The following is a 26,499-nucleotide window of genomic DNA, read 5'->3' as shown; positions in this document are numbered from 1 at the left end:
CTCTTCTTAAGTAAACACATCCCCACCCCAAAAAAGTCCCCAAAAATGGGAGCCCTGCAGATATTCTTCTTTTCACTTCTCCTGCACCAGGTGAGACTCGAATTACAGCGTTTAAGTTTTATCTGGCACTTTTTAAGGTGTGACTTTTGCACATTTTCTGGTATCAGTTGACGTCATAGCTGCAGTGGCACACAATTAACTTTAATTCGGATGATTTAAATGGAATGGCCATAATGGGAAAATTGAACAGTCAGCAAATTACTTTTTTTTTTCATTTCATCATCTTGAAAAAACTGCCATATGGTTATTCTTTATTTTATGATACGTATTATTTAGACTACTTTCAGAATCAAAATTCATTCAAATGTATTTAATTTTGTCATTATGTCCACTCCATAGTCATAAATATTAGCATTTAAGGAGTCTTTCTGATGCTTTCCCACATTATATATTAACTTATATTTGGTCATATATATTTTTAAATACAACACAATCTCAAAATGTATAACATTAAAAATTGTGACAGATTTTTTTCAAAGTGTATTCCATTATTTCCCCTCTTTTTGTTTTCTTTTGTGTCTGGCTTGAAAAGACAGTATTATTTTTGTTTTGCGTTCTTTAAAATCTTTCCAGTTATAGTGTTTTGTGTCTAATCATTTATTCAAAAACAAAGCAGTCAGATATACGATAGTTACTCTTCTTACCTTTTTTTAGTTGGTCGTCACTGAAAAATTTAGACTTTGGGTATCACCTACCATCCGTTTTGGAGAGCCTGAAAAATATGACTTGAGAAACACAGACTACGAAAGGTGCAAAATGCAAACATATTGGAGCATATTTTTCTCCTTCAGTAAACATTTGCAATTATGTCTCACCGTCGATAGTCACCGTAAAAACTTCATATTTACTACAGATATATTTTCTAAAGGGCATAAGCTCTTGCAGGAAATATCCAAATCTTACAAAGGTCTTTTATCTCTCATTTTCCTGGAACCTACTGATGTAATGTAAGCTCCATCAAGATTGTGTTTATTTTCAATGGCACGATTGCATCCGAACCGAAAATGCCATCGTGCGTTTGACCAAGTTCCTCACGTCTTTCAACGTTGCCTTAAGTGAGCAGATGTAGCTGCGCCCGTGTTTTAGTCATCGGCCGTGGCTCTGTCGGTGAAAAGCCGTGCCTCCAGTGAAAGAGACAGACTGCTCCCCTGGAGTGGCTCTCCTTACATGCCTCAGTGGGTACAGACTCACCAGTCTGGCTGGGGACCGACACATTGGCCCTTATCATACCACGCTTAGCCTCTGAGAGCTGAAGAAATCAAAGAAAGTAAACCGAGGTGAAGTTTGTTACCGAAAAACACGTCGAGGATGTGTTTGGGTGTGGCACGCTTGTCTATAGACGCCGATTGTCACACACCGAGACTTTCCATCTCACCCTCCCTTACTGAAACACTCCCAATCTGAGTCAAAGTGTGAAAACATAACCCTGGTCGCGACATCTGTGCTTTACCCCCGGGGACAAATAAGCGGGTCAGTGCCATCCTGGGAGAATCCATTCTTCTCCGTGACATCTGCTGCAGTTCTCCAAAGACAGCAGAAGAATGTACGTACATACGACGTACCGAGAAGTCGGGATGTCATCCGTCATCCCTTACACTTGCCCCGCCTTTAATGCATGCAGGGAGGAAAGCGTCTTTCGCCGTGCTCCAAGACGACATTAACGAACTCCATTTGGCCTTTGTGTCGAGCGACGCTTTGGCAAAATGTCACAACAAAGCTTCGCTTCTCGCGGCCAAGAAGATTGGCGCTCCGGGAGACAAAGCCGAGGCTGTTTACTCACAAGAGTCTCCGGAGCGACACGCTCGGAGTTCATCCCCAACTTTGATGTCTGACGATTTCACGGATTACATGTCATTTCTCACGGGAGTTGGTCCGATTTCACACTCTTGTTTATTTGGCTCCCTCCCCAAAAAGTCTCAGAGACTCTGATGCAATTTTGCTCCGTGCGTGATGTGATTGTTGTATGAAGCAGACTTGGGAGTGAGGCGACCAGGCCTTCGTTCAAAGTCAAAAGGCGCTCTGGCAAGGACAACATCTTGATCCCATTCTTCGGAACAAAACACAAATGCTACACAAAGTCCCTCTCTGAGGACGCTATAACCTTTTTCCCCCCTTCCCCGTACTCAATTAGCTTTTATTATATTATTTATATACTGTGTATTTAAAGGCAGCTAACACTAAGAAGTGTAATAAAAATGTACAGTGCGGGGGATTAGGAGCGGCTCTTTAATCTCACGCTTGTGATAATGCCGCATGGGCTGATTGATTAGTTTTTCCAGGAAGCTTATGTCAGAAAAACCTAATCCGTTTTTGGATTGTGCCAGCCTTGTAAGGTTTTCCGTGCCGCCATTTTATCATGGCGCCGAATTACAGAGCTGCCGGGCTGTGATAAGGTCCTCGTCTCTTTTACGGACCGCGCCGCCCAACCCCGGCGCCCCAAGCCCCCCCCCCCCCCCCTCAACCCCCAAACCTCTTCCCATCCCGATGGACAATAAGAAATGTGTTTATATCCTTCACATCCCTGCTCTGCCGGGTCTTCACATCAACCTCTCTCAGGATTTGGTTTGTAAGAAAGCGGCTGAGTAGAAAAAAAAAAAAAAAAAAAGTGGAACTCGAGTTTTGAGTTTTTCAAAGCTGAGCGCGGCAATCGCGTAGAGAAGGAGCAGAATATGAGATGGAAAAGGCAAGCGGGCCAGTGGGATCTCTCTGGATGTGATTAAGCGTGGATTTGTGGCATTAAAGGGCCTTGCTTGCGTACTTGCGTGTGTGCATGCGGCGCCTTCCAGGATTCATTTGGGAACTTTGCGCCGTGCTGATGCCAATCTTTGCTCATATTGGGGTCACAAGCTTTTGGCCACGGGGCTTGGCTGCATAATCCCTCCTAAACAATATTGTCTGTGGCATTTACAACCCACAGCCCGACTGCTGTCTCTCACATCCCCAGCAAAGGTTGTCATCTCGGCAGCTTGAACCCTTCAAAGCCGCCGCGGCTGGCATTGACTGTTTTCAGCCCCCGCAACCTATTTCTTTTCCAATCATCAGGCGTAATTGTGTGTAGCAGCGATCAATTCATGATAAAGGTCTTAAAAAGAAGAGAAGGAAGTTGAAAGTGATTGATACGTGTGACACGGTTGCCCTTTGCACTGACAATAACGGCGGCGGGATGGACGATTAAAGGATTGAGTCGAACAATTAAGAGCGGCATGATTGGTCATGTGATGAGAGCGTGCGAAGGGGAACCGATGCTCTGAGCCCTGCTTTCGGAATACTTCAAAACTCTCCGCTCTGCCGCAGGATCCATTATGTTTAATATGATGTTGAGTTTCTCCGATCTTGGTCCACAGCTATGAATTTTGATGGAAGCCCGCGGCAACGTTAGATCTCGACTTCAGCTATCTTACAGCGGTGCCATTACTACTCTGCGGGGTCAGGACCATTACGGCACCCTCTGATGCACATCGTCACAGGGAACTTAGCCACTAAATGCATTTCGCTTCTGTGGCGCGGCATAAGGAAATGCAGAGTTGTGTAGTAGCTATACACTGATGCATCGTGTTGTCAAGACAAGTACTAAACGTGATAGCACTGGACTATTTCCAGCGACATGACGCCCCATAAAGACGTCATGCTATGCTATGTGCTGTAATTTGCATATTTTCGAAGCGGTTAGAATACTACTAATATAAAATGAATGTATCATAAAAAATACAAGAAACCAAAAATATGAAATTAGCTGTAAAATTCACCTTGTTTTCATCCATCACCGTAGGCGGCCATTTTGCCACTTGTATCAGTTGCTTAGGGATCAGGTAACGACCAATCACGGCTCACCTTGTCAGTGTCACATGACCAAACTTAGGAAGTAAGAACATTGCCTCGACAGCAATTTTCAAAATGGCCGCCCCTGAAATGGAAAAAAACACGGTGGATTTTCATAGTCCAGAAACACAATATTAATCAGGAAGCCTTGTTTAGGGGGAGAATAGAACATTGTGAAGAAAACTCTGGACTTGACTTACATTACATTGTTAAACTCAACTGACAGAAGTTTTTGCCAATAGTTTGGATTTGAAACAATGAAACGCTTAATTTAATTAGAAAAAATAAATACCGACCTAGCTAGACAATTACTTTTTTTTATATTTTCCATATTACCCTCAAACACACCACATTGTGACATTCAAAGTTCCTAATTAACACTCGACTAATGTCAAAGCATTGAGAAATGAGCGACTTCTTTAATTAAAGCTGTGGTACTTTTTTGCACAAAAGACAGGTGTGACAGCTTTACAATAAGTACAAGAAATCTCCTTTCTGATTTCTTCCACATTAACGTTTGCCTCGTCTGTGCTCTGAGCTTTGAGGCCTTTCTTCCTTTCAGCCTGTCATTTGCAGGCCTTGCCAAGAGCCGTCAGCTCCCCTCCGTCTGTGTTTGTCTTGTGAAGTGCTTGTCTTCAGAGCCACGGCGAGGAACAAGCAAGCGGCGTTTTTACTCGCTCGTGTTTCTTCTTCAAAGCCAACGGCCTCTGTGAAATCAACTGCGGCGCAATTGTGCTGTCAGAATTCACTTACTGCCCTTATGGGCGAATCCACCCTGAAAGTATTTGCGATGTAACATCCAAATCCGTTGTGGCGAGGAGTAACGGAGAAGAAGATGTTTAAACAAAAACAAAAAAGGTCACTTAAACTACAAAGGAACAGTTGGATTCATTTAAAAATAAAAAAATGGAAGTATTAAGAAGATTTCTCCGAGTTAATCTATGATAATGTGAAAATGTGGTCGAGATGACGGTAATATGTTTCAGGTTGTTATTACCTCCTCCAATCCCTGCTATCAGACTGTGTGAAATATGCTGCAGGTGTCAGGAGCTTGAGCAGGACTTGGCGCTTTGACCGCGTAAGGGGATTAAAATGAAAGTGATGATGCGTTGAAAGGCAACGCCTGTCGAAAACGTGAAGTGTTTATGGCTCTGCTGCTGTCACGCGTGGCAGGTGTTGAGATAACGCCGGCATCCGCCTCACCTGAAGGCTTCTGTCCAAGACTACCGGGAACACTTTCTAAACACACAACATCATCTCTGCAATTTCATTTCCTACTCCGATGTTATTTAAGATTTTACATAGGCTCTCTGGCTCCAGTGGTGATTTCATTTTTGTCTTTAAATGACAAAATCACCCAATTTAAAATATTTAAATATAATGGTAAAGTCTTTCGGTGACGCTGAATAAATTGCTCGGATTTCTTAACACTTTGTCCCAAAGGTAATAATAGAAATTGAAACAAGCCTAGTTTTCACAATAATCCTTCAGAACCTTTTTTATATATTTTTTTAAACACACCAAAGGAGAAGAGACAGTGAAAAGTGAGAAGGACATTTGAAGTGGATTTTGAGATGAACATGTACTACATAACCTTGCTTTTGAAAGCAATGACAAAGCAAAGACAATCTTGGGCGGGCGCAAAAGTGCTGGAAAAGAAAGTTGAAAAAAGGGGCCGTACTTCTTGCAGATATGACTTTAGCAAATTTCTCCTAGCGAGAAGATAGTGACTTGCAAAATTCATTAATATGAATAAACTCACGGGCCATACATTAGTTCACAATTTCACATGCTGCTGATGTGGCCTCCATTTCCTCTCTGTGCCCCCATTCATGTAAGTCCGCCTTTCAATCGACTCCAGCTTCCCCTCAACATCAACTTGTAAAAAATGGACAGATGATGTAAGTGCCAAAAAAAGGAAATAGCAGTTGAATTCCAAATTGCTCCACTCTGTCATCTACAATTTTCTACTTGCTGCTGAAAAAAGAATTAGAATTGAAAACAAAAAAAAAAACACACCAGACTGAGAGTGAGTGCTGTAGCGTTCTCGGTGTGTCGCCGACGTAATTGGCTACTGCCGCATCATTTTTCTCATTTAAAAATGCTCACTGATCCTAGGAGGGGAGAGAAAAAAGATAGAAATTGTGGTTGCAAAAAAAAAGCAGACAATCTAACATGACCAATAAGTCACATCACATTCTCCACGCTGGCTAAAGCAGAGCTCGGTGCCGTAATTCATTCAAATCGTATCATGTAAGCAGCTCGCTGACATAATGAACAGCCAGGTAATATTTTATAATAAGCCTCCTTGAAATAGCAGGCAAGGCAATCTGCAAATTTTCAAATAACTCAACTCATCTATCTTACTAGCCACTCCTTTTCTTCATCTCCTGTACTGAATTTTAAAAGTCACAAATCGGGTCGGCTACACCCACGCAAAGATGCAGAAAAGAGAAATTTTGATGCCTTTGGAAGCCATTTATTGATTCAATGCTCGTGACTCCAGATGCGGCAGTATATATATATATTTTTTTTAAATACAGAGTCAATTGAGCTTGTTAATGTGCATAAACAAACTTCTACTCCTGAAACGTTCTGGGTAGTTAAGCACTATATTTTGTTCTCCCTCCACTATTTCCAAGCAACATTAGCACCGGTCCAGCGAGGCAAATAACACCGATAGTTCTGTAGCGTCGCGCTCCACAAATATGGTGGACACACTGCTGTAGTAAGGAAATGGTTAGGAATAAATACAGATGTGTTAGTTGCCGGGATAATGACACCAGTCATTAGCTTAAATTGAGAACTCCCCTTTAGCTCACTCAGTCGACCATGCAGTCTGCTGCTCCCTGCTGCCTCCAGGATATTCTTTTTTTCTGGCTTTTTCCTTAAAAATAGTCTCACAAACACCATCATGATCACCAATGACAATAAAAAAATATTTCCAATAAATGTTGGAATGTTAGGAGGAAATGCATGGAGCTAAAGGCAGTTGCTGAATTCCCCCCCCCCCCTTAATGGTGTCATTGCGTGATGAGCACGGGGGCCTCCAGTGTGGGTGATCTGCAGCGATCCAGCACATCCGCCAAGCACCTGCCATGCATCTTCCCGGACACCACTCAGATTGAAAGTGATGGCTTTGGTGCGTGAGGCTGTTCCAGTGAGCAGAGCACCAATCCATTCTTCTTTGGCAGCGTGTTGTCGCTCACGCCGGGACTGCCTAAGCACCTCCGGGGGCCTTCTCTCCTCCAACTAGCTCTGGATGTGAATCATTACAAATGATATGCTCTGGAACATAAGAAGGAAAAGAGGGCTTGGGATTCTGGACTCGCAATGCTTTTAATGTCAGGGGAGTGGTTTAGTCATAACTAAAAAAATGAAACATTGCATTGCGTTGGCAAGTTTGCAAATGAATGAAGACATTGCAAGCGCTCAATACTTTTTCTATCACAAGCTTCTAAATGCCGTCTTAGGCCATCACTGCAGGCAAGTCGACGGCGTCTTTTTAGAAGATCCAGATGTCAGTGGCTTCTTAATATCCTTCTAGAGGCTAGTTGTGGTCACTGTAGCAATTACCTTTATGTCAGGCTCGAAAAGATCCGCCTACCCACGGGACAAACAGCCCGTCGGTTCGGCAGCGCTCATTACGGATTGATGCCGAGGCTGATCCATCTTCAGTGTGCTGGGAGAATTCAAGTTTCAACAAAATCTCTTGACTATATTGATCTGCACACAATGAAGTACATGTACATGGAGGGGCGTGAAGCATCATTTAATCTCGTATAATGGAAAGATATATATATATATATATTTTTTTTATAAAGAAAGTAGTTTACGGCCTAATTAAAAAAAAATTGCATTCAGGTTCCTTTAAGTTTTTTTTCTCCATTTGCACAATGCAGATTTTGTATTTTTTTTTCACAGAATTGTTTTTCATCAGTGCGTGTGTCAAGGTTGAATCTAGTTGATAAATATATAAGAAAATAATGAAAACTATTTTATCTTTTATTAAATAAAACAACAAAACAGTAGCAAAATGAAACATTTTATGTTTAAAATTACAGTGCCCTTTTTTTATGCTAAATTCTCATCTTGTCCCAAATTGGATAATTACTTAGAAGAATAGATACATTCTACTATATTATGCGTATTATTTGCGTCTCATCATTTCTAGACAATACATTTGACATTTAGTCTATTGATTACATTACAAATAGAAAACTTATCAGATCATGTCACAAAATATATACAATATGAAACATAATCTAATGCATCGAAAATGTAAATTACTTGCAATTATTTAATAGTAGCACAACATCCCTCCAGAAACACTGCTGCACTTGTCTGTAGTGACACCTAATCACGTTGTTGATTTATGATGTGTAATTATTTGTTAGTCACTACTGAGTTACCTCAGGAGTGTTAATTATGCATGATTATATTAAATGAATGTGCCAGGCCCAGTCGGGCTTGTGTGTGTGTGTGTGTGTGTGTGTGTGTGTGTGTGTGTGTGTGTGTGTGTCACTCACACTGCCAATGTTTGCCACTCGCCTTTTGCTTTGCGCTGCTGTTGAAATGAGTTCTCAAACTCTTACAAGGCTGCACTTATTACCATTATAATGTCTCCGTCTTTTCAAGTCGCCTCTGAAAAGCCTCTAGCAAGCTAGCACCGATTAAGAAATCTTAATTAAGCTTTTTGTAGATTCTCCTTCATAAGACCTTGCCTCATATTTTCCTTGTGTTTTGTTGTACAAAAAGACTGATTTTTTTCCCCCTTTTTTTTTATTCCTTCTCTCATGGCTGTTTCTTTCTTGTGTCTAAATGAGCGTGTGAGTGTGTGTGTGTGTGCGTCGTTACAGAGTGACAGTGAGAGAGCGGCAATTTGAAGCTTAGACATCAGTGAAGGATTTCAGGTTTTTCGTGCTTCATCTGTCTCGGAGCATTTAAGTCGATATGTCCTCTCCTTATCCCCTTGTTGCCACTGCAATTTCCCCAGTTGCTCATCATACTTAAACCTCTCCTCTCATTTGCATTATAAACATCATACAAAGCTGACTTTAGAGGAAGTGAACATTTGGTTACCCCGGCAGGAACTCGTACATCGTTGTAACCAAGTAAAGACAGACGTTTTGATACCGCTTGGCTATTTTGTAAGAATTCATTGGTCAGTTAATATCACTCATCTCAAATTGATCATTTGCTTTTGAGTGATTTGCTTCAACATCAATAAATAATTTGTTTTGTAAAAAAAACAGGCCAGCATACTTACTGAGTATGCCGTGTAAAAAAAGCTAGTTAACATTAGCTCAGGCATATTATCCCCATATCTTCGCTAAAAGTACAGATATCTGTTTCAAACACGGATCAAAAGTAAAGAGTCATCCAAAAAATAAATACGAAAGCAAAGTACACATCACGAATTTGTAATTTCTTTCGTCCAATGATTAATATTCAGTAAAACATGCATTGTATGCTGTGGAATGGAAATGTTTTATGTAACTCTTAGCAGACAGACCTAGTTTGTTAGTTCCGTACACATGCGCTTGACTTGGGCTTACAGCAAAATTGTAATTACTCTGCAAGTAGCGCACAGCAGCTCAGCGAGAGTTTAAACAGCCACTGCTCTCAGTGCTTTCAACATCTGCTTCTTGCAGTGATCCCCGCAACCGGGCCTGGGGAAAGCCGACGCTAATTACGAATAAAACTAGCTAAGCTTATTGCGGTGAATTATTAACGCTTTATCTGAAGTGGACCAGGAATCGCTCCTGAGGCTAAACAGCTTTGCGGCACAAGGAGGATCACAGTTCATTGCTGCATCTGGATGAGCGCTTAGCGCGTACTTACTATATGATAAGCTTGTTTTATTGTTGGCTGCCATTACATGTCAATGTTGGGCGGCAACCAACATCAAAGAACATCTGTGCTGGTTTGTACAAGCGGAGTCCTCATGCCTCCAAAGTCAGCTTGCTTGTTCAACCTTATCATCAAATCATCAATCAGAGCAAGTCGTTTTCAACACTTAGTATCGGTGGTATTAGCCACAGCTAATACAGTATTAGCTATTAGTGTGACAAGCTAACTTGCCAAACCATCGTCCAGCGTGATAACAATGGCCAAACAGCCATTCATTTGCATAATTGCTAATTTGCACCGCTTGTGTGTTTTGTGTTTTCTCCGAAGGCCGCATGCAGCAAAGTACGCGGGGGAACCTCAGAGTTGATGGAGTGGGGGGACGGCACACACAAACTGTCGTCCCCCACGGGCGCCAGTCCTCGGATCCTCAACCCTTTGCGTTTGTTCGCCAGGGCCTCCCCTGGGTTCAAGAGCGACGTGAGGGAAATGTCCTACATACAGAACATGGAGGACTTCTGGGACTGGTTATCTAACCAGACAGATGTTCAGGATCCCCAGGCCAGAACTAAACGCAGGCCCATCGTCAAGACCGGCAAGTTCAAAAAGATGTTCGGGTGGGGCGACTTCCACTCCAACATCAAGACGGTCAAACTCAACCTACTGATCACGGGCAAGATCGTGGACCACGGCAACGGCACCTTTAGCGTTTACTTCCGCCACAACTCTACAGGCCTGGGCAACGTGTCAGTCAGCCTGGTGCCGCCCTCCAAGGTGGTGGAGTTCGAGATGGCCCAACAGTCCACGCTGGAGACCAAAGACACCAAGTCCTTCAATTGCCGCATCGAGTACGAGAAGACGGACCGCAACAAGAAGACGGCGCTGTGCAGTTTCGATCCGTCCAAGGTTTGCTATCAGGAGCAGACGCAGAGTCATGTGTCCTGGCTCTGCTCCAAGCCCTTCAAGGTCATATGCATTTATATCGCCTTCTACAGTGTGGACTATAAACTGGTGCAGAAGGTCTGCCCTGACTACAACTACCACAGTGACACGCCGTATTCCTCCACGGGATGACGTGGCTCACCTGTGTGTCTATTTGTGTGTGTGTGTGTGTGTGTGTGTGTGTGTGTGTGTGTGTGTGTGTATGTGTGCACCTGTGCACCTTTAGTTTGACCTTCAGGTCATGCTTGTCAGCCTCTAAGCCTGTGGTGTCCAAATATTGTCCTCTGAGGGCCACATACAAGAAAAATGGGGGTGTGCAAGTCTATTTAAAAGTGAATTCCGAGATGAATTCTGAGTACACTATACGTTTTGAAAGCATGTAGGCTACAATAGGCTACTTTAGATAAAAAAGAAAAAAATAATAACGTTTTTTTTTCTCTGGCCTTCTCTTCTCAGCTTCACTGGGGTAACTAAGAGGTCAATTGCATGAGAAGGGCACGTCTGATAGCTAATTACGATGTTGTCCAGATGTGCGACCATAAGCGAGTGGAGACGCTCTCCACTTACAACATTTTCAAACTACACTTATGGAATGAAACGAGTATCATTTATCACCACGTCTTATGATTTGAGATTTTTCTTAGTTCGAAAGCTTTTTAGCACAAAGGAGCTGTGAATAATAGACACACCCTGACAACCGGCGTTCAATCTTTCTCTCTTATCAAGGCATTTATTGATGGACCGTGGTTAATATTAAGTGCTACCTCACAAAAGGAGGCGAGAGGAATCATTACTCATTAGCAAATGTCACTCTGCCCGCTTGCTAAATGTCTAATTGTGCTCTCATTCTTCACCACCACCATCATCATCATCATCATTACGGCGCACTAGTCTGTTTTCCAGATGAACATGAAGGCATCGCGCTGCCTTCAAGTGTGTCTGACAGTTATCAATATTTAATTGGCTTCATTTCGTTGTGTTTCAATGTGCGGGGAAATAAAATATGAACATGGAAGGAGATCCATTGAGGAAATACAACACGCATAAAACTGTACTGTACATTAGGCTGATTAGACTTTTTTTTTTTTAATCAAAATTGGTTTCATAGTGAAGTGTGTCATGTGCTTTGACTGCTAAAAGACAGTTCAAGGCCTCACATTGGATTTGGGTTTCTGTATTTCATGTCTTCCCCTCCCTCCATGAGCTAGCTGTACAGTAAAAGATCCTTGCAGGAGAGGACTTGTATCATAAGAAAAGATCTCAATCTGAGTTGATGTTTTTTGACTTCCTCCTCCTTCTGTGTAAATTCTGTGTATGAAAGTGTCTAAAAACAAAATCCTACGGCTTCATATATGAAGTCACTCATTTCAAAGAGAAATCTTGTACAGCTCCGAGTGTACTGTTCCTCTTAATTCTGGTGTTTGTATCACATGTAGATAAATGTCCAATGTAACTATTTGACTTCCTGATTGCTTTCTTTCCTGTGACAGTATAGAATGCTTAACACAAGTGTAAAAAAGCTTCAAGGGGAAGTGAAGTCAAATATTTTCTTTCAATACGCTATGTGTGACCCCACTAGTCTGAATACCGTAATCTTGATTTTTATCCATCTCACAGGGGCGGCTATTTTGACTCGTACTGATACTTTGTTGAAGTAGGCATTAGTAGTGAAGAATTCCGATGACGATTGTTGACGTTTTTTTTTTGAAGAACGAACGATGTTAAGCTTTTTTCCATTAAGCATTTTAGACTGTCCCCTTTTTACTTTTCCAGTTTGTTCTAAAAGGGGCCCTGTGCTGTGTATACTGTAAGTACAAATGTTATTTTTTGGGGTTACTTTAATAGCCAAGTATTCAATTGTCAATTTATGGCATTAAAGTTGATTTAAACTTCACAAAGTTTGTCTGTGTTCACATTTGTCACCTCTATTTTTATATTTTATTCCCACAAGGACGTTGCGGCAGAGTAAACAGCGTTTTCACAAATGCATTTTAGTGAGGCCTCTTAATAGCCAATACATCTGTGTCCGCAGGCGCGTGTGATACCAGAGGTACACCTCAGGGAGCACATCCATTCTGCTGGGGCCTCAGGCGACAGGCTTCTTTTCATTGGCTTCCATTACTCTTATCTGATCAGGGCCAGGTATCCTCTCCTGCACCATCAACACACTCCCAGGTTGCCCTGACGGACGTGGCCGCATCTTTCTATCACTCACAGTACAGGGATACCGTTACCAATGTGAAGACTAATTTTAAATTTGACTACATAAAATTAACACTAACCGTTAAAGGGTACGATATGCATCACTGCAGGAATTTTAAATTGACAAGACAGATTAATTCACGATAGCACAAACGCATCTAAGAAAAGCAGAATGACTGAAGAAAAGTTCTATTGATTTGGTGTCGGATTTTTTTTTAGCAGTCAGTGTAGTATTCATTTAGTGTTGTCTTGTACTGGCTTTACAATAATCTTAAACTCAATTCCTTTGCAGACATTTTCGCTTGAGCCAGATAGAGGATGATGAAAGGAAGCAGGGCCAGCTTGAGCTCGTCTCTGTGGCCGTCCAATCTACTTTGAATACTTCGTTAGACTTTACGCCATGTGGCTCTCGCTCGCTTTGGTCACCTTACAAATAAGAACTGGTCATTAGCAGTCATGAGTGGGAAAAACATGCCCATCGGATTTTAAAAAGAAAAAAAAAATGACGTGTTGGAAAATGTTTTAATTGCTTAACACAGCCAGTCCTGCGGACAATTTCCATCCCGCTGCTTCCCAACATACATTTCAACATGTTGACATGACACAGAATGATGCTGCCCACTTACTGTACAAACACCCCTGGTGTTTGTGTCACGTCCACGCTACCATGCGCCAAAACAAAAAGGACAAGCTCTCATTCTGAACAATGACATCGCCGGCAGAAGTGATGCGCAGCATCCTGCACGTCTCCAAGCATGTTAAGACGACCGGTTTGTTTTGTACATAATCAATTCTTTTAATTCTGCACCAATGTCAGAAAACAATTTAAAAAAAAAACAAAACAAAAAAAAAAACGTTCTCAGACACTTTCCTCAACAATAACATGACCATGCATTAGTCTTTCCACTTTTGACTAAACCACAATATCATGAGAATACATATTTGCAAGTTGGCAATACTAAAGTCTTGTTCCAATTGAATTGAAGCTGGTTCACAGACATGAGCGGAGTATGTTGTTTAGAAGTGAGCCTGGTTAAATACATGTCAATGTTTCCATTATCTCATATGAGTCAATTGACACAGGGCCTTCCTAAATGGGTGAATTTTTTTTCTTTTATAGTCCCCACACAGACGCAACACAACAGACCCCATACAATGGTCTTCTGAAGATGCTTCCAGCTGTCATTTACATAGAAATGGTGCCATCAATATGGGGCATACACATCTTTTAAAAAGTGTTAAGAACTGACCTTGCACTGAAAGTGTTCATGCTCTTTAATGTCTGGTCACAAAACGGGCTAAACATTACAAATATATAATATTTCCCATTTAGTTCAACCTTTTGTTACGTTCCTATCGAACTCCATATGAAAACGACTATTGACGGGAACTAGTGCAACCTGGAGGAGGGCCTGGTCTTTGTGACAAGGCAGGCACAGAGTAAAATAGACAAAATGAACTCCGGAGCAACTCCAGAGCAATGGCAGATATATTAAGGCCATTTTGAAGAATTACAGGAAAAGAAAAAAAAAAAAAACACAGTGTCAGACAGCTTGACTTGCTATCCACCCTGAACTCAAGACATTCAGGGCAGTAAAACAAGACAAGACAGTCTCTTTTTTTCTTTTCTTTTCTTCAGACCCCCGTCCCCCAAGTCCATTGTGCCAGCCTCCCCCACATCCATGGTGAGAAAAGGCCACTCTTCTCCATTCAAGTGTGTTCAGTTTTGGTGGAATTAAAAAAATAATAATAAAAAAAAAAAAAAAGAAAAAAAAAAAAAAAAAAAGAGAGAGAGAGAGAGTGGCATCCTAACTAGTCTTTTCTTCCGCAGAGACGTCACGACTGTTTTAGACGCTTCCGGGGAGGACCGAAGGGCGGGCACTGCGCCGAGGCCAGGGCACGGAAGGCCTCAGCCACCAAGTGAGGGTGCGACTGGATCATTGACTTCCAGCCGGCGGTCTCCATTATGTCTGTAGCGTGGCTGCGAGCACAAACACAATCAGCTTAATGCACAGACATTAAAAATCAATGAACAGAAATGACATGCCGAAGCAAGTAAGTGGCTTGGGACTTGACATGAAAATTAAGTTAATATGATTTTATTTATTTTTTTTCATTCTCAAACTCAAATAGGGGCTTCAGGCTATTTAATGCTACTCCAAGTTGATGTGTACTTAAAAAAAAAAAAACAGTCAATGACAAGTATTGCAAAGAATCAATCTGTTATCTTAATTTCAACATTAAATAGCATCTGCGTTGCAACAACAAGACTGAACACAAATGGTGCAGCAACACGTAGACAATATACCGAAATATATTCTTGATCCTCTGCAAAGAACAACTACTATTAGTGCCGTACTGAAGAGCTGAGAAAATTTTCACATTACATTTTTCAAGACAGCCAACCAGTCACAATCACACCATGATGGCCTGCCGATTACTCGAGGCTCGTTAAAGTACATCACACAACCACCCCAGTGAGATGTAGGAGCATGAAATAGAGTCCAGTTTCAAGGTGCCATGAAAGCACAAGAATATTCATTGTCGAAGCAAACTTGGCGACCACCCTCCGCTCATACAAAATGGGAGAAAAAGGCTTCATTTACGGAGTTTCTCCAGGTACAAGTCTATTAATAATTCGGACACAATGATACGACGCCTCAAAGTGAAAAGGCAAATAGTGTGCCGTCCCGCCAGGGCTAAAACAATGAATTCTAATGCATCTGCGAGGGGCCCAGATAAGCGTGCGTTATTCATCTTGTGTCACATATCAGCTAATTACATACTTGCTATTCCAGTTCTTTCCATCTTTACAGCCCAGCTGTCTGAGGACACTGCACCTATGGCAAGGAGATAAAAAGGTAAGCATTCTGGGATGGTAAACAGAAATGGCAGCAGAAATTCATCACGGGAGGTTTCTCTCCCCCCCCACCCCCCTTTCTTCTTCAGAGATACTTGCCTGTTGATAAAATCTATGGCTTGTGCTTTGAGCTGCTCGGCGCTGTGCAAGTCTGCGAGGATGAGGTTGTCGGCCACATTCTCCACCGAGAGGCTGTTGCACAGGGCCTCTTCACACATGACTTTTAGACGCTCCAGAGCGTACTGGAAGTGCACAGAAAGAGCAAACACTTAGCTACCCACTCTATTGTCTAATAATGCCAAATCATAGCACACAGGTAAAAAAATAATGGTGAGGAAGGAAAAGCTCAGTGCTAAACGGGAAGTACACAACTTACACAAAAGTATTGAGACATTTAGCCTGAAACATTCATATTGCTCACCACTATTCGGAAAGAGGGGGTCAGGATTATTAATACAGGAGTAACACAAAAAGAAAGAGAATAAAAATAACAGTGACGTATGACAGTTTCCAACATGCAGGTTTGCAAGAGTAAATTTTTGTGCTGACTTTGTCTGCAGCTGCCAGCAGGTTGTCTGCCATCTTCTCCAGGTTTGGGGCCTTCCCTGTGTAGATGAAGCCCATCATTTCCTTGAAGACGTCAGGGTCCACGTCGCTTATATCGACACGGTTCTAGGAGGAGGGGTAAAAAAAAATAATAAAAAAATTAGACAAAATAAAAATAACATTCTAAATAAAGTTAGTAGTGAGTCACTTTGTACCTTTTTACTCTCTTCCATTTCATGCTCAAACATCGCGTTGAAGACAGGCGACCTTGCTATGAGAAACAGATCCAAGAGTGATAAATATAAACGCAGTCAACAAAAACCTTCTTCAGTGGTGTACAGCACTTGTCAACGTGTTGAATCACAATTTGTGCTGCGTGGTCCACTTTTACCCCAGCAGCTGCTGGCACCATGTCGAATGGACACAGTGCTGGAATAGTCAGCAAGGCTTTCAGTCTCGCTCGGGTCAAGCAGGGTAGTTGGGTGGATTAGCAGCTTTTGGCTGCTTCAGACCAGCCCAGGAGGTTCCGACCCCCCCGGTAGCTTTTCAAGGTGCTTATGGCTCTGTGAGGGAGGCCACAGGTCTCACAAAGGCCATTTTCAGCACTTCTCTGTCATGGGCGCTTCTTAAATGCCCTCAGAGCAACATTTACAAGGCAGGATAAATCACACCTCCCTAATGGATTTGCAGGCAGGAAGCATCTTCATGTCAAGGTATTGCAATTACATTAGAACCGCGCCACATTCCTAATGGCAACTTCATAACAAGCAAGTTATAAAACGGTTTTGGCCAAAGCGTTGCAAAGCACCCACTCGAGTCCTTCATACCTGCCAGGATGGATTTGTGGGCTTTGAACTCCTGGCCTCCCACGTAGAGGCTGCAGTCGGTGAAGCGTGAACACTCCCAAAGGTTACCCAGGTCATCAGACAGCTGACACTCGGGTACCTTCAGCATGTTCATGTTGGAATGACCAGAAACGTTCACAGAGTCCTGGACAACGCTGACCTGCTCAGACGACACAGCAATGCATTGTTGGTAGCACCGTTGGAGAGCATAGTTGCAGAGGAACAGTTCAAGTTGAGCAATTACCTCACAGAAAAGCGTAAGTTTGTCATCAGGCAGAAGTCCGTTGGCTTCATCTAGGAGGAAATCTCTCCTGATGAACTTTTTAAAGCCCCAGTCTTTGCCTTGGACAAACCTGTAGGCTCTTTGGCTTTCTGCAACAAAACAAAACAAACAAACAAACGGCTTTCGGATGTTTTCAAGTCGGAGCGGCACAAACGAACGATGATGATGATGTCCCTTACCCATCGCTTTTGTCTCCTCTCGTTTAGCATTCAGCAAAGAAAACTTAAACTTTGCTCTGACTTCACTTTTTGGACAACTAACGAGAAGTAAATACAATGACAGATAATCTTTGCTTTCATCATCGAGTCCCTTTGGATTGACTCGCAGACACCTGTCAAGGAGGCAGAAAGCCATCAGGAGTGTTCAAAAAGGGAGTCACATGCTGGCAACTAATTTTGCCAAGACAATTGTGTGTCAGGCCTTCGGGGATGAGGCTCCTGCTTATGACACACTGACTAATTATCATGCAACTACAAAAGGCATGCTGACTATTTACGATGCTTTTGTACCATGCTTTGTAATTTTGGGGGAAACACATAAAAGAGACTGCAATGTTTATATTAAAAAAAAAAATTAAAAAAAAAACACTACCCCTTTCTTAGAGGTTCTAATATTACATTTATATAATATACAAGTAGAAATTAGTCACGGACCACTTCATCTTGTCGTTAGGGCCCGAGGAGAAGGTTGAACTCTTCAGCACCTCTCCCATTTCTTCTCTGCAAAAGCTAAAGTTGTTTATGGTCCACATGTAGGAAAATTTGACAACCTTGACCTTGGCGCCAAAACAAGAAACATGAAGCGTGTTTAGTATGACGGAACATGATGATGTGCTTCCGTGAAGAGAAGTGAAACGAAGCCAAGTGTTGATTGCTTCCAACCTGTGTGTAACACCAGCTCTCTGCCACAGGTCCACTTGACATCTCCCCAGGAGGAGGGGGGGTGGGGACCCGTGACATCACCAATTTGGAGGTAGCACTCGTGTCTCTAAAGCACTAGACGGCGCAAAAATATATTTGGGCAGAAATTGAATTTCACCTCACAAAACAAATGACTTTGGAGAAAAAGTCCACTCAACAGTCACAAATATTCAGAATTCACTGAACTCTCTCATGCTCTTTTCTTATAGAGTTGTACAAGCAAGACAAGGTAACCATGCCAAAATATTTAAACCTTGAAAGGACATAACCCGGGTCAAACCTTTCCAACTTGTAAATAAATCACTGCTTTGGCAGGAACACACCTCGGAGCATGTTGCCGTGGCTCTCGACAACCATTCCAAATGTGAAATGAATTGCCTGACTCTGCTCTGTGGAGTCGATGCCACAGTTAACAAGAGCATATGGCCAAAGAAGGATTGTTTGTTCAGGGGTATATTTGTGAATGTTACAGTTATTATACCCTAATCTCCTTCACAGGACTGATCTAACAGGTTGTCTGGCTTTGCTACCAGGAGACAATCCAATGTAGTGGTTGTGCGAGCCGACTGAATACAAATGCAACTCTGCTAGTCCCTCCAAACTTTAGTCAGAATTTGTGGTCAATTTTACAAGCAAACATACACTGTAGCAGCAAAATAGTAGAATTTACAAATGTTAACTAAAGTCTCACCTCTGAGCAGTTTTAAGTAAAGAAAAGGTGGTCTACGTCTAGTTTTTCACAGGATACTTCATGGTCCCAGCTTCATGTTTCAGCCTACAAGGAAAACAGAGCAAAGTACTTGGAAATGACCCAGCGTCTCTCATGAAGGCTTTCACATCACTAGTACACGTGTCTGAGTGAAGTTTCACTACTCCTAAAATAAGGAATTACTTTCTAAAAATAAATGTTGGAAAATCAGCCGTTATCATTAATTTATGCGTAGTTAGTTTGGGCTGTGAATACCTTGCATTATAATTATTGAGTCATTTATTTGTATTCAATGCTGTTGAAGCAGACCATATTGAATGAAAAGCAAAATATTCATCTGGAAATGTTAGGATAAGAGTTAGCACAATTTAGATTCTGGCTGCTTTGCCATTCAAACGACAATGATGCAACTGGCACTGGCAATTAGCTTGTTTGCATGAAATCTAGACCCTTTTGCCTAATTAGACGAACAGAAACTCAATGAAACATTCTTGATACTGGAGGGTTAACTGAAATTCTTTTCACATCACTTCAGTGACACACTAGATCAGATTGTCAACACAGTTTTCGATCAATATTGTCTCGCGTATTAACCATCATTAACGCCCTATTTAACACGACTGCTCTTTCCCAAAAAACAAACAAACAAAAAAAGAAAGTTATTTCCATCAACTCTCATCAAGACGAGAAAGTCTACTAACTAGCGCGATCGTACTTAATCCAAACTAGCATTTAAGTTCTCATTAGCAAGGGTAGCGTTGTTTTCTCGTTAGCTTTTGACCGCAAATGCTGCTAACAACAATCAGCTAGCTTGACACAAACATTAAGGACGTATTTGTCTTCGTGTTAACACATACGCGTGTATATCGATGTCGCAGAGCAATCCAACAAATAAATCAAGTATTAAACTAAGTCAGATTATCTTGACATAGGATAAAACAAAAGGCCTTTGCAGATCCTTTGACAGAATGCTAGCCAAGCAAGCTAACATAAGCCTTCACGTTTCGATGCAATATGCTGGTGAGAAAACAACGTCGGCTAACTAGCAGCTAGCCTGAGCTAATATGTACAGCGCCTGCCAAAAAAGTTGGAAAATTCATCGTGACGGCGTACCTTTCAATTTCATACTTCCGTATGTATCGAGTAAGGTACGTCGCTTAGTGTCACAGGCGCTCCTGTCACCATCCGTTACTTTGGACTCTTTTTCAGTGAGACTCTTCACAAGGTTTCTTTGTCTAATTTATATCTGAGCTAGCTAAGCGTACTGTCTCTGGCTGATTTCGTTGCTATTTTAGCACGCTAGGTGGCGTCTACTGCGCACGCGCAATTTTCGAAGCCGACAAACGTCAACATTTGGATTATTATTAATTTAAAATTAATTCATTACATCATCACAAGGTATTTGCAAAAAAAATCTTAATTTGCTCAGCATGAAGACGGTTCCATACCTCGCCGAGCTAGTGAAAGGTGCTGATCTAAGTTTTTCTCCAGGACCAGGTTGTTCCTCTCTTAAGACTCGTTGTCCACGTCGTCATCAAGGGGTTGTTTCACGTCAAAACCTCATATGACTACAAAGAATTAGGTGCAATTACCATCAGAAAAGTTTCCGACATTTCATTGCATCCTGCACGGTCAAAGTTCTACTGATACTAACCCACACCTTTTAAAAAGCACATATTTTAATGTATTACATTTCTAATGTTTTCTCTAAGTGACTGAGCATGGCTATAACATTTCACCACACTATTTTTTACATATAACTAGAGAATACAATTTCTGGGGAAATTGCATGTGAAGGCTGAGGCTGAATGAAAACTTTTGGAATATTATTAAAATTATTCAATATCAAGTAACTGAGTGTTTGTTTTTATTATGAAGATATTTCATAAAAACAACCTCACTGGGTCTTTTTTTTACCCACTTATGCATCAAGCGGTTTAGTAAATAGTGAAAAATGTAGAATGATTTTAGGATACTAACTGAGGTCAATGCACTTTGCAGACCAGATGATATCTCACTTCAGCCACACCATGCAAAATAAACAATCAAAACTTCAATGTGTTGGCATTAAACTTCCTATCTTAATAAACTAGTAAGTCAAATTACCCGTATCTCAAGGCAACACTAGAGTATTGCAATGGGATTGTCTCTTGAACCGATTATTTATCCAATTTGTCTCAGAGGGGACCACAATCATGTCAACATATTTGGTCAGAGCGATACGACTAGCAAAATAAATAATACCGTACATTCAATAATCAACACCTCTGGTGAGTATGAAGTATTTAATTAAATGCTTTGTGTTTTTGTCATGTTATTAGATAAATATTGATTTTTAAATCCGCCATATGTTGTCTGCGGCACAGTCTCGCCTTTTGTCAAGTATTGATGGATTCTATAATTGAAACATGATTGCGGTGGTATTAAGAGGTAAGGGAAAAAAGAAACAAATTTACAGCCCACCACATTTTACACTGGTTTTAACATTGTGTCCCGCATCGTGGTCGTAGTTTTGCTTCCTACGTGTGATGTCATGAAGTTATTCTACGGTGTACCTCTCAAGGTTTTAGATCCCGTCTTATTCTTGATTTTAATTTGAAGGACTCAGTGGTCGAAGAGGTGGGTTCTTCATCTTTATACACTATTGCATGTTCATGTTTGTATGAAACGTGTCAGGCTTGATGTGTTTGATGAAAACCCAAGTTTAATTCTCAGCCAGCCTTCGCATTGTCTTTCTGTGGGTCTCTGATGTTTCTCCACTATAGCAAACACAAAGCGGCTTGGGTTAAGCCATTCGCTGAGATGGAACTCTATAATGGCTCCTTGTAGGCCTGTGAAAACTAATTCCCCTTCAGATAGATCATAGGTGTCAAACTCAAGGGCCGGGGGCCAGATATGGCCCGCCACATCATTTTATGCAGCCCGCAAAGAAAATTCTTATATATTCAGATATTAAAAGTTTGTACGGCAATGAAGATAAACCCCTCCCAAAGTATGAAAAACTATTTGATCTTGGTTACATATATTGCAAGTTTTGATATGGAAGCTCCTAGCAGGTATCGTAGCGATGATTCATTGACCTGTCTTGAAGTCGAGGGGCTGGGAGATAAGACCACTAGACAAGAAGATAGTGGGAACGCTTATCAGGGATTTGAATCGCTTTAATTTAAGGGCAAGAGGACTTTACTGCATATGTCAGCAGGCAAAAAAAGCAGGAAGGCTCAAGATGGTATTTTGAATACTTTTAATATCAAAGCGGCATGTATGAGGTACCTCACGTTTGAACCTTGTAAAATCTGACTTAAAAAAAAAAAAATCACATGACTTTCCAGATTAATGTGGCTGTTTTTACATTTGATACCAGAGGGAATAACTGTGACCACAGTAGTGACATGGAATCTATTTTAGTCTAATTAGAGGTCCTTCAAATAGTATGAATGTTCTTCCTGGCAAAAATCCAATGGCCCTCGTGATGAAGACAGATAGAGACAGCTATAAGTTATAAGGTAGGAGAAAAAGGCCACAGTGACAAGATGAGCCCTGCTGACCTTATCAGAACTTGGTCATTGTGAGTAAAATTGAGTGTGACATATAGTCCAACGCCTTCTCTCCTGGCTTTTGAAAAATGGACTCATAACATTCAACAAAGAAGTCATCTGAAAAAAAAGATTCCAATTAAGTCTGATTTGGATCAAAATAATGAAATATATGGTAATGACCCAAATATGAAAAGTGGATATATTTCAAAGAAAGAAATTACAGACCTGAAATATGTATTTTTTTTTTATGAATGACTTGAACTGAAGTTTGCCATAAAAGCGTCGTTTAAAAACATTTGAATTGCTGCAACTTTTTTTTTTCCTAAGTCCTTGAAATTTTTATTTCAAACTGCGCACAGCACTGGAGTTAACATTTGATCCCGATACTTCTGGATTATGGAGCAGTGTCATGTGACAATTCAAATCTTACCTAATAAAATGTACAATGAGTCAAATATCGCTATCATAATTTGACTGTTTTCTGCAAATTGAACAGTAAAAAGAAAGCAGAATCTTTTGTCTAATAAAACACCAAACAAGATGAAATCGAACTTGATTGCACTTTTTTTTCTTAACTAAGTGATTCCATTGTTTCCCTTCCAACCAATCTTGGAGTTTTTTTTCACAATGCTGACGGGGCTGATTGTGCGGCGCGAAGCAGATGCTCTGTTGCCAGCATGGCCACGGCCAATTATTGTCATTCTTCATAGCTCATCTCTCACGGAGCAGTGAACGAAATTACACACTACATCCATTATTAATATGCCGCTTGGTATGAAAACAAGAGAGCAATTTAACCAACATTTATCCTTTAAAATGTTTGATACTTAAACATGAGCCCTATTTTCTTTGAAGGATGTACTGTGATGTTATTAACATATATACAAAGCAATACCGAGATACATTTTGTGTGTTACAGGGACTCATCAGCCCGTTAAGCTTCCATGATGAAGGCAGTGCTGAATTTAAAGAGACTGAAAGGAGCCTCTTCGATTAGATAGGAATGAAGTCGGGTGTGTTCACACCCACAACGGCGCAAACGTCCATTTGTATGTGTGCCTGTGTACAGAAATACCAAACTTCACACATGGATTATATTTTTGGAATAAGCTTGAGTTGGGCACGAAAACACACACACAGTTGTCAAATTCATAGCAAAATGACGTTTTTAAGAGCAAGCCACAGTAAATCCTCACCGATTTGTAAACAATGAAGCGTTTGTCATATTTGAAGGGGGTTGGGGTGCAAACACAGGTAAGAATAAGACGTCAGGACTTGACGGCGACGCAACTCATTTTCTCATGCAGCAGGCTGATGATAACCTGTCGTTCTTCTGGTCCGCTTCACACCTGCCAGTAGCTTCTGCTTTTTGACAAGCTCCTGTCTTTTCTGGCCTTTCATCTACACGCTGCACAAAAGAGAGTTTAGAAAGTCTTTTATCTATGCCTGGGGGTACACTTCCTTGTCAAGAGAGAAATTCATCCAATTAAGCCTATGGTACGACACTTTTAAAGAGCTCAGAACAGGAAGGGGTCCAAATGTTTTTCCATATTTCATTCTGCATAATTTGTGAGTCACCAAAAGCTTAAAACTGTACTCTTGAACTCAGCTTGTTGTTTTGCCAATGTGGATTCTGTTCTTGGTCTAAAGGTTACTACGACGATGAATAGAAATGTTTTCATTTTGCAGTTAATTGCCAATAAGATCGACAGCACATTCAAGGATAAAATAAAAAAATCTCAGTATAAAGACAAAAGTACCTTTACGGTGTTTAAAGCTTGAATTGAAAGTCAGTTGGAATGCAACCAACTTTACTCTCTTGTATTCTCTCCTTGTACATTGCATTTGCAAAGCACATAGCGGTGCAGTGAAGAGATACCCGGTATGGATGGATGCATTACTGAGAGACTGTCCGTGAGCAACTGCTGATCCTGGGAACCGATAAAGACAGCCAGGCTTTCTGAAGGCTGGAAGAAAAAAAAAAATAGTGGCTAGCGAGAGTCACGTATAGCACACAAACTTGGAAGGTCACCGGCTGCCAAGGATGGGCCAGATGATCTCCACAATGCCCTCAACATCTCTGTTTTTTGGCATTATTCAGATATTGTGAAAGGTTGGTTCATAAGAAAACATGTGATGGGCTGCAAAAGTAAATAAATACAAAACTCACGACATTCTGTTATTGGCCTCTATCCATCACGGCATGTGGATTGATTAGAAGATAATCCTCCCTATCGCCACTTTTGCTTATGGTCGTTTTAAGGACATGCTTATCTTTTGCCGGGCTAATTTCCTCGCACTCTTTGATAATCTGCATCCATTTGCATTCGTGAGCAAAGCAAGGAGAGTTGTACTGTGTGACCTGTAAAGTAAATTCTTTCTAAATAATTTCCATAAATGATTGCTGAAAAGATTGAGAACTATGTAGAGTTCATTTATGGAGATTAAGCACGATAGTGACAGTTTAAACCATCGTGGTTGCTCTCACGCTGGATCAGTCCAAATTTTATCCATGTTGATTGTGATTCATCACTTTTCTCAGGATGAGGAATAAAACCCAACTGGCGCTTTCGTTCTTTATTGCCATTTCAGCAAGCACATTTTCTAGCAGTGTTTAGTCACTCATTTTCCTCCACTTTTCTGGGCAGGTGTGAGGCGGCCCCTTTACAAATTAGCCAACGTCCCGGGTAATTTCCCTTTGATTAATGCAGATGCGTTCGTCTTGGCCCGCACGCCCCACCTACAGTCTATTTGGTATAAATTACGGAAGCTATTTTGCTGCACAAATCCAGCCCTCTCCAATAAGGTGCTGGCTCATGTGTCGACTGGGGCCTCCAAACTACCCCTTTGCCTGCAGGAACCACTAAAGCTTTTAATTGCCTTCTGTGCAAATGGTCCTTATGTACTTGATAAAGTATGTGCAAAGTCACACATGGGTGGGCTGACTCGCTGCGTGAATGAGGGAGAGGGAGAGGGAGGGAGAGAAGGAGACTACGATCCGTGATATCACAATGATTAGGATTATGCTGCTTAGCCTCCTTGCACAGGGCTGGCTACCTGTACAGCTAGTCGCCCACATGATTGCTTCCTTCCTGTGTACATTGAGAACCAGTCAAGTGGCTGGTAACCCCCCCCCCCCACAAGTTAAGCGATAAATAAGTGCAACTTCAGTGGAAATGAATTGCATTCTGTAACGTGCCAGAGAGAAGCTGGCTATTATTAATGTGATTCTTGTCCTGACAATGCTATTTTCTAAAAGGTAATTGCAGATTCAGATCTCTGAGAGGGCCTGACTGAGAGTAAATGGCACCTCTTTAATTACGGTCTCCTCCACGTCTCCTCTATCGAGCCACGGAGATGTTTATCGCTCCACGGGATTGTGGGGAAAATGACTCTAATGGGAAATGACCAGTGTCTGGGAAGCTGACTCAGATTAGAAGCGACATTTCTAATTGATGGCTAAAGAAATCCCCGGCTGGGTGACTGGCAAAAGTCACTTTGGTGAAAATGTAATTGGAGTGATTGGAAGCGGTTTATAATCTCTCCTGATGTAAGCTTGTGTTCACTCAGACAGCAAGAAGAAGCAACAAAGCACAAATGAGAAATTCAGTATTGATGACGAGATAAAAGCTTCGCACTGTGGGATGAGGTGATCATTTCGAGACATTTTGAAATGAATTTTACTGCCAAAGTACATTTAATTGAATAATTACTGAAAACGTGAATGTTTGTCTGTCCTTGTACATGTCCAGTAATTGATTGGCGATCATTCCAGAGTTCAGAGTGTGCAGAAGGTTTTAGTCAAGCAACCCACGGTGATCAGTGCTCCATACCTCCTGCCGCCGCTGGTTTGTGGATTTTAACAGCTGCCGAATCCATCAGTGCTTTCTGTCAGCGGTAACAAATTTGCTGCTCTTTTCCACC

General features: G+C 41.5%; 2 protein-coding genes across 3 annotated transcripts; one reads left to right on the top strand and one right to left on the bottom strand.

Moving 5' to 3' along the window:
* Positions 1-45: 45 nt before the first annotated feature.
* On the top strand, positions 46-10,803 carry nxph2a (neurexophilin 2a). The gene is made up of 2 exons (XM_085920709.1): positions 46-90; positions 10,060-10,803. The coding sequence occupies exons 1-2, from the start codon at positions 46-48 to the stop codon at positions 10,801-10,803; spliced, it is 789 nt and encodes a 262-aa protein (XP_085776835.1).
* Positions 10,804-14,597: 3,794 nt separating this feature from the next.
* Positions 14,598-20,578, bottom strand: spopla (speckle type BTB/POZ protein like a). 2 transcript variants are annotated; one of them, XM_085920984.1, is made up of 12 exons: positions 20,485-20,578; positions 19,019-19,102; positions 18,289-18,402; positions 18,061-18,182; positions 17,587-17,738; positions 17,369-17,496; positions 17,107-17,284; positions 16,495-16,550; positions 16,283-16,405; positions 15,833-15,975; positions 15,660-15,713; positions 14,598-14,854 (listed from the first exon to the last, which is right to left on the bottom strand). In XM_085920984.1, exons 3-12 carry the CDS (start codon positions 18,364-18,366, stop codon positions 14,710-14,712), a joined length of 1,179 nt encoding a protein of 392 aa, XP_085777110.1. In that variant the 5' UTR covers positions 18,367-18,402; positions 19,019-19,102; positions 20,485-20,578; the 3' UTR covers positions 14,598-14,709. The 2 variants fall into 2 exon arrangements, with proteins under 2 accessions (XP_085777110.1, XP_085777109.1); XM_085920983.1 differs by lacking the exon at positions 20,485-20,578 and adding an exon at positions 20,150-20,345.
* Positions 20,579-26,499: the final 5,921 nt, after the last annotated feature.

Source organism: Syngnathus leptorhynchus, chromosome 9, assembly GCF_054491065.1.
Source record: "Syngnathus leptorhynchus isolate UIUO chromosome 9, UIUO_Slep, whole genome shotgun sequence".
NCBI classification, from domain to species: domain Eukaryota; kingdom Metazoa; phylum Chordata; class Actinopteri; order Syngnathiformes; family Syngnathidae; genus Syngnathus; species Syngnathus leptorhynchus.
This window is presented reverse-complemented; position numbering and strand designations above follow the sequence as displayed.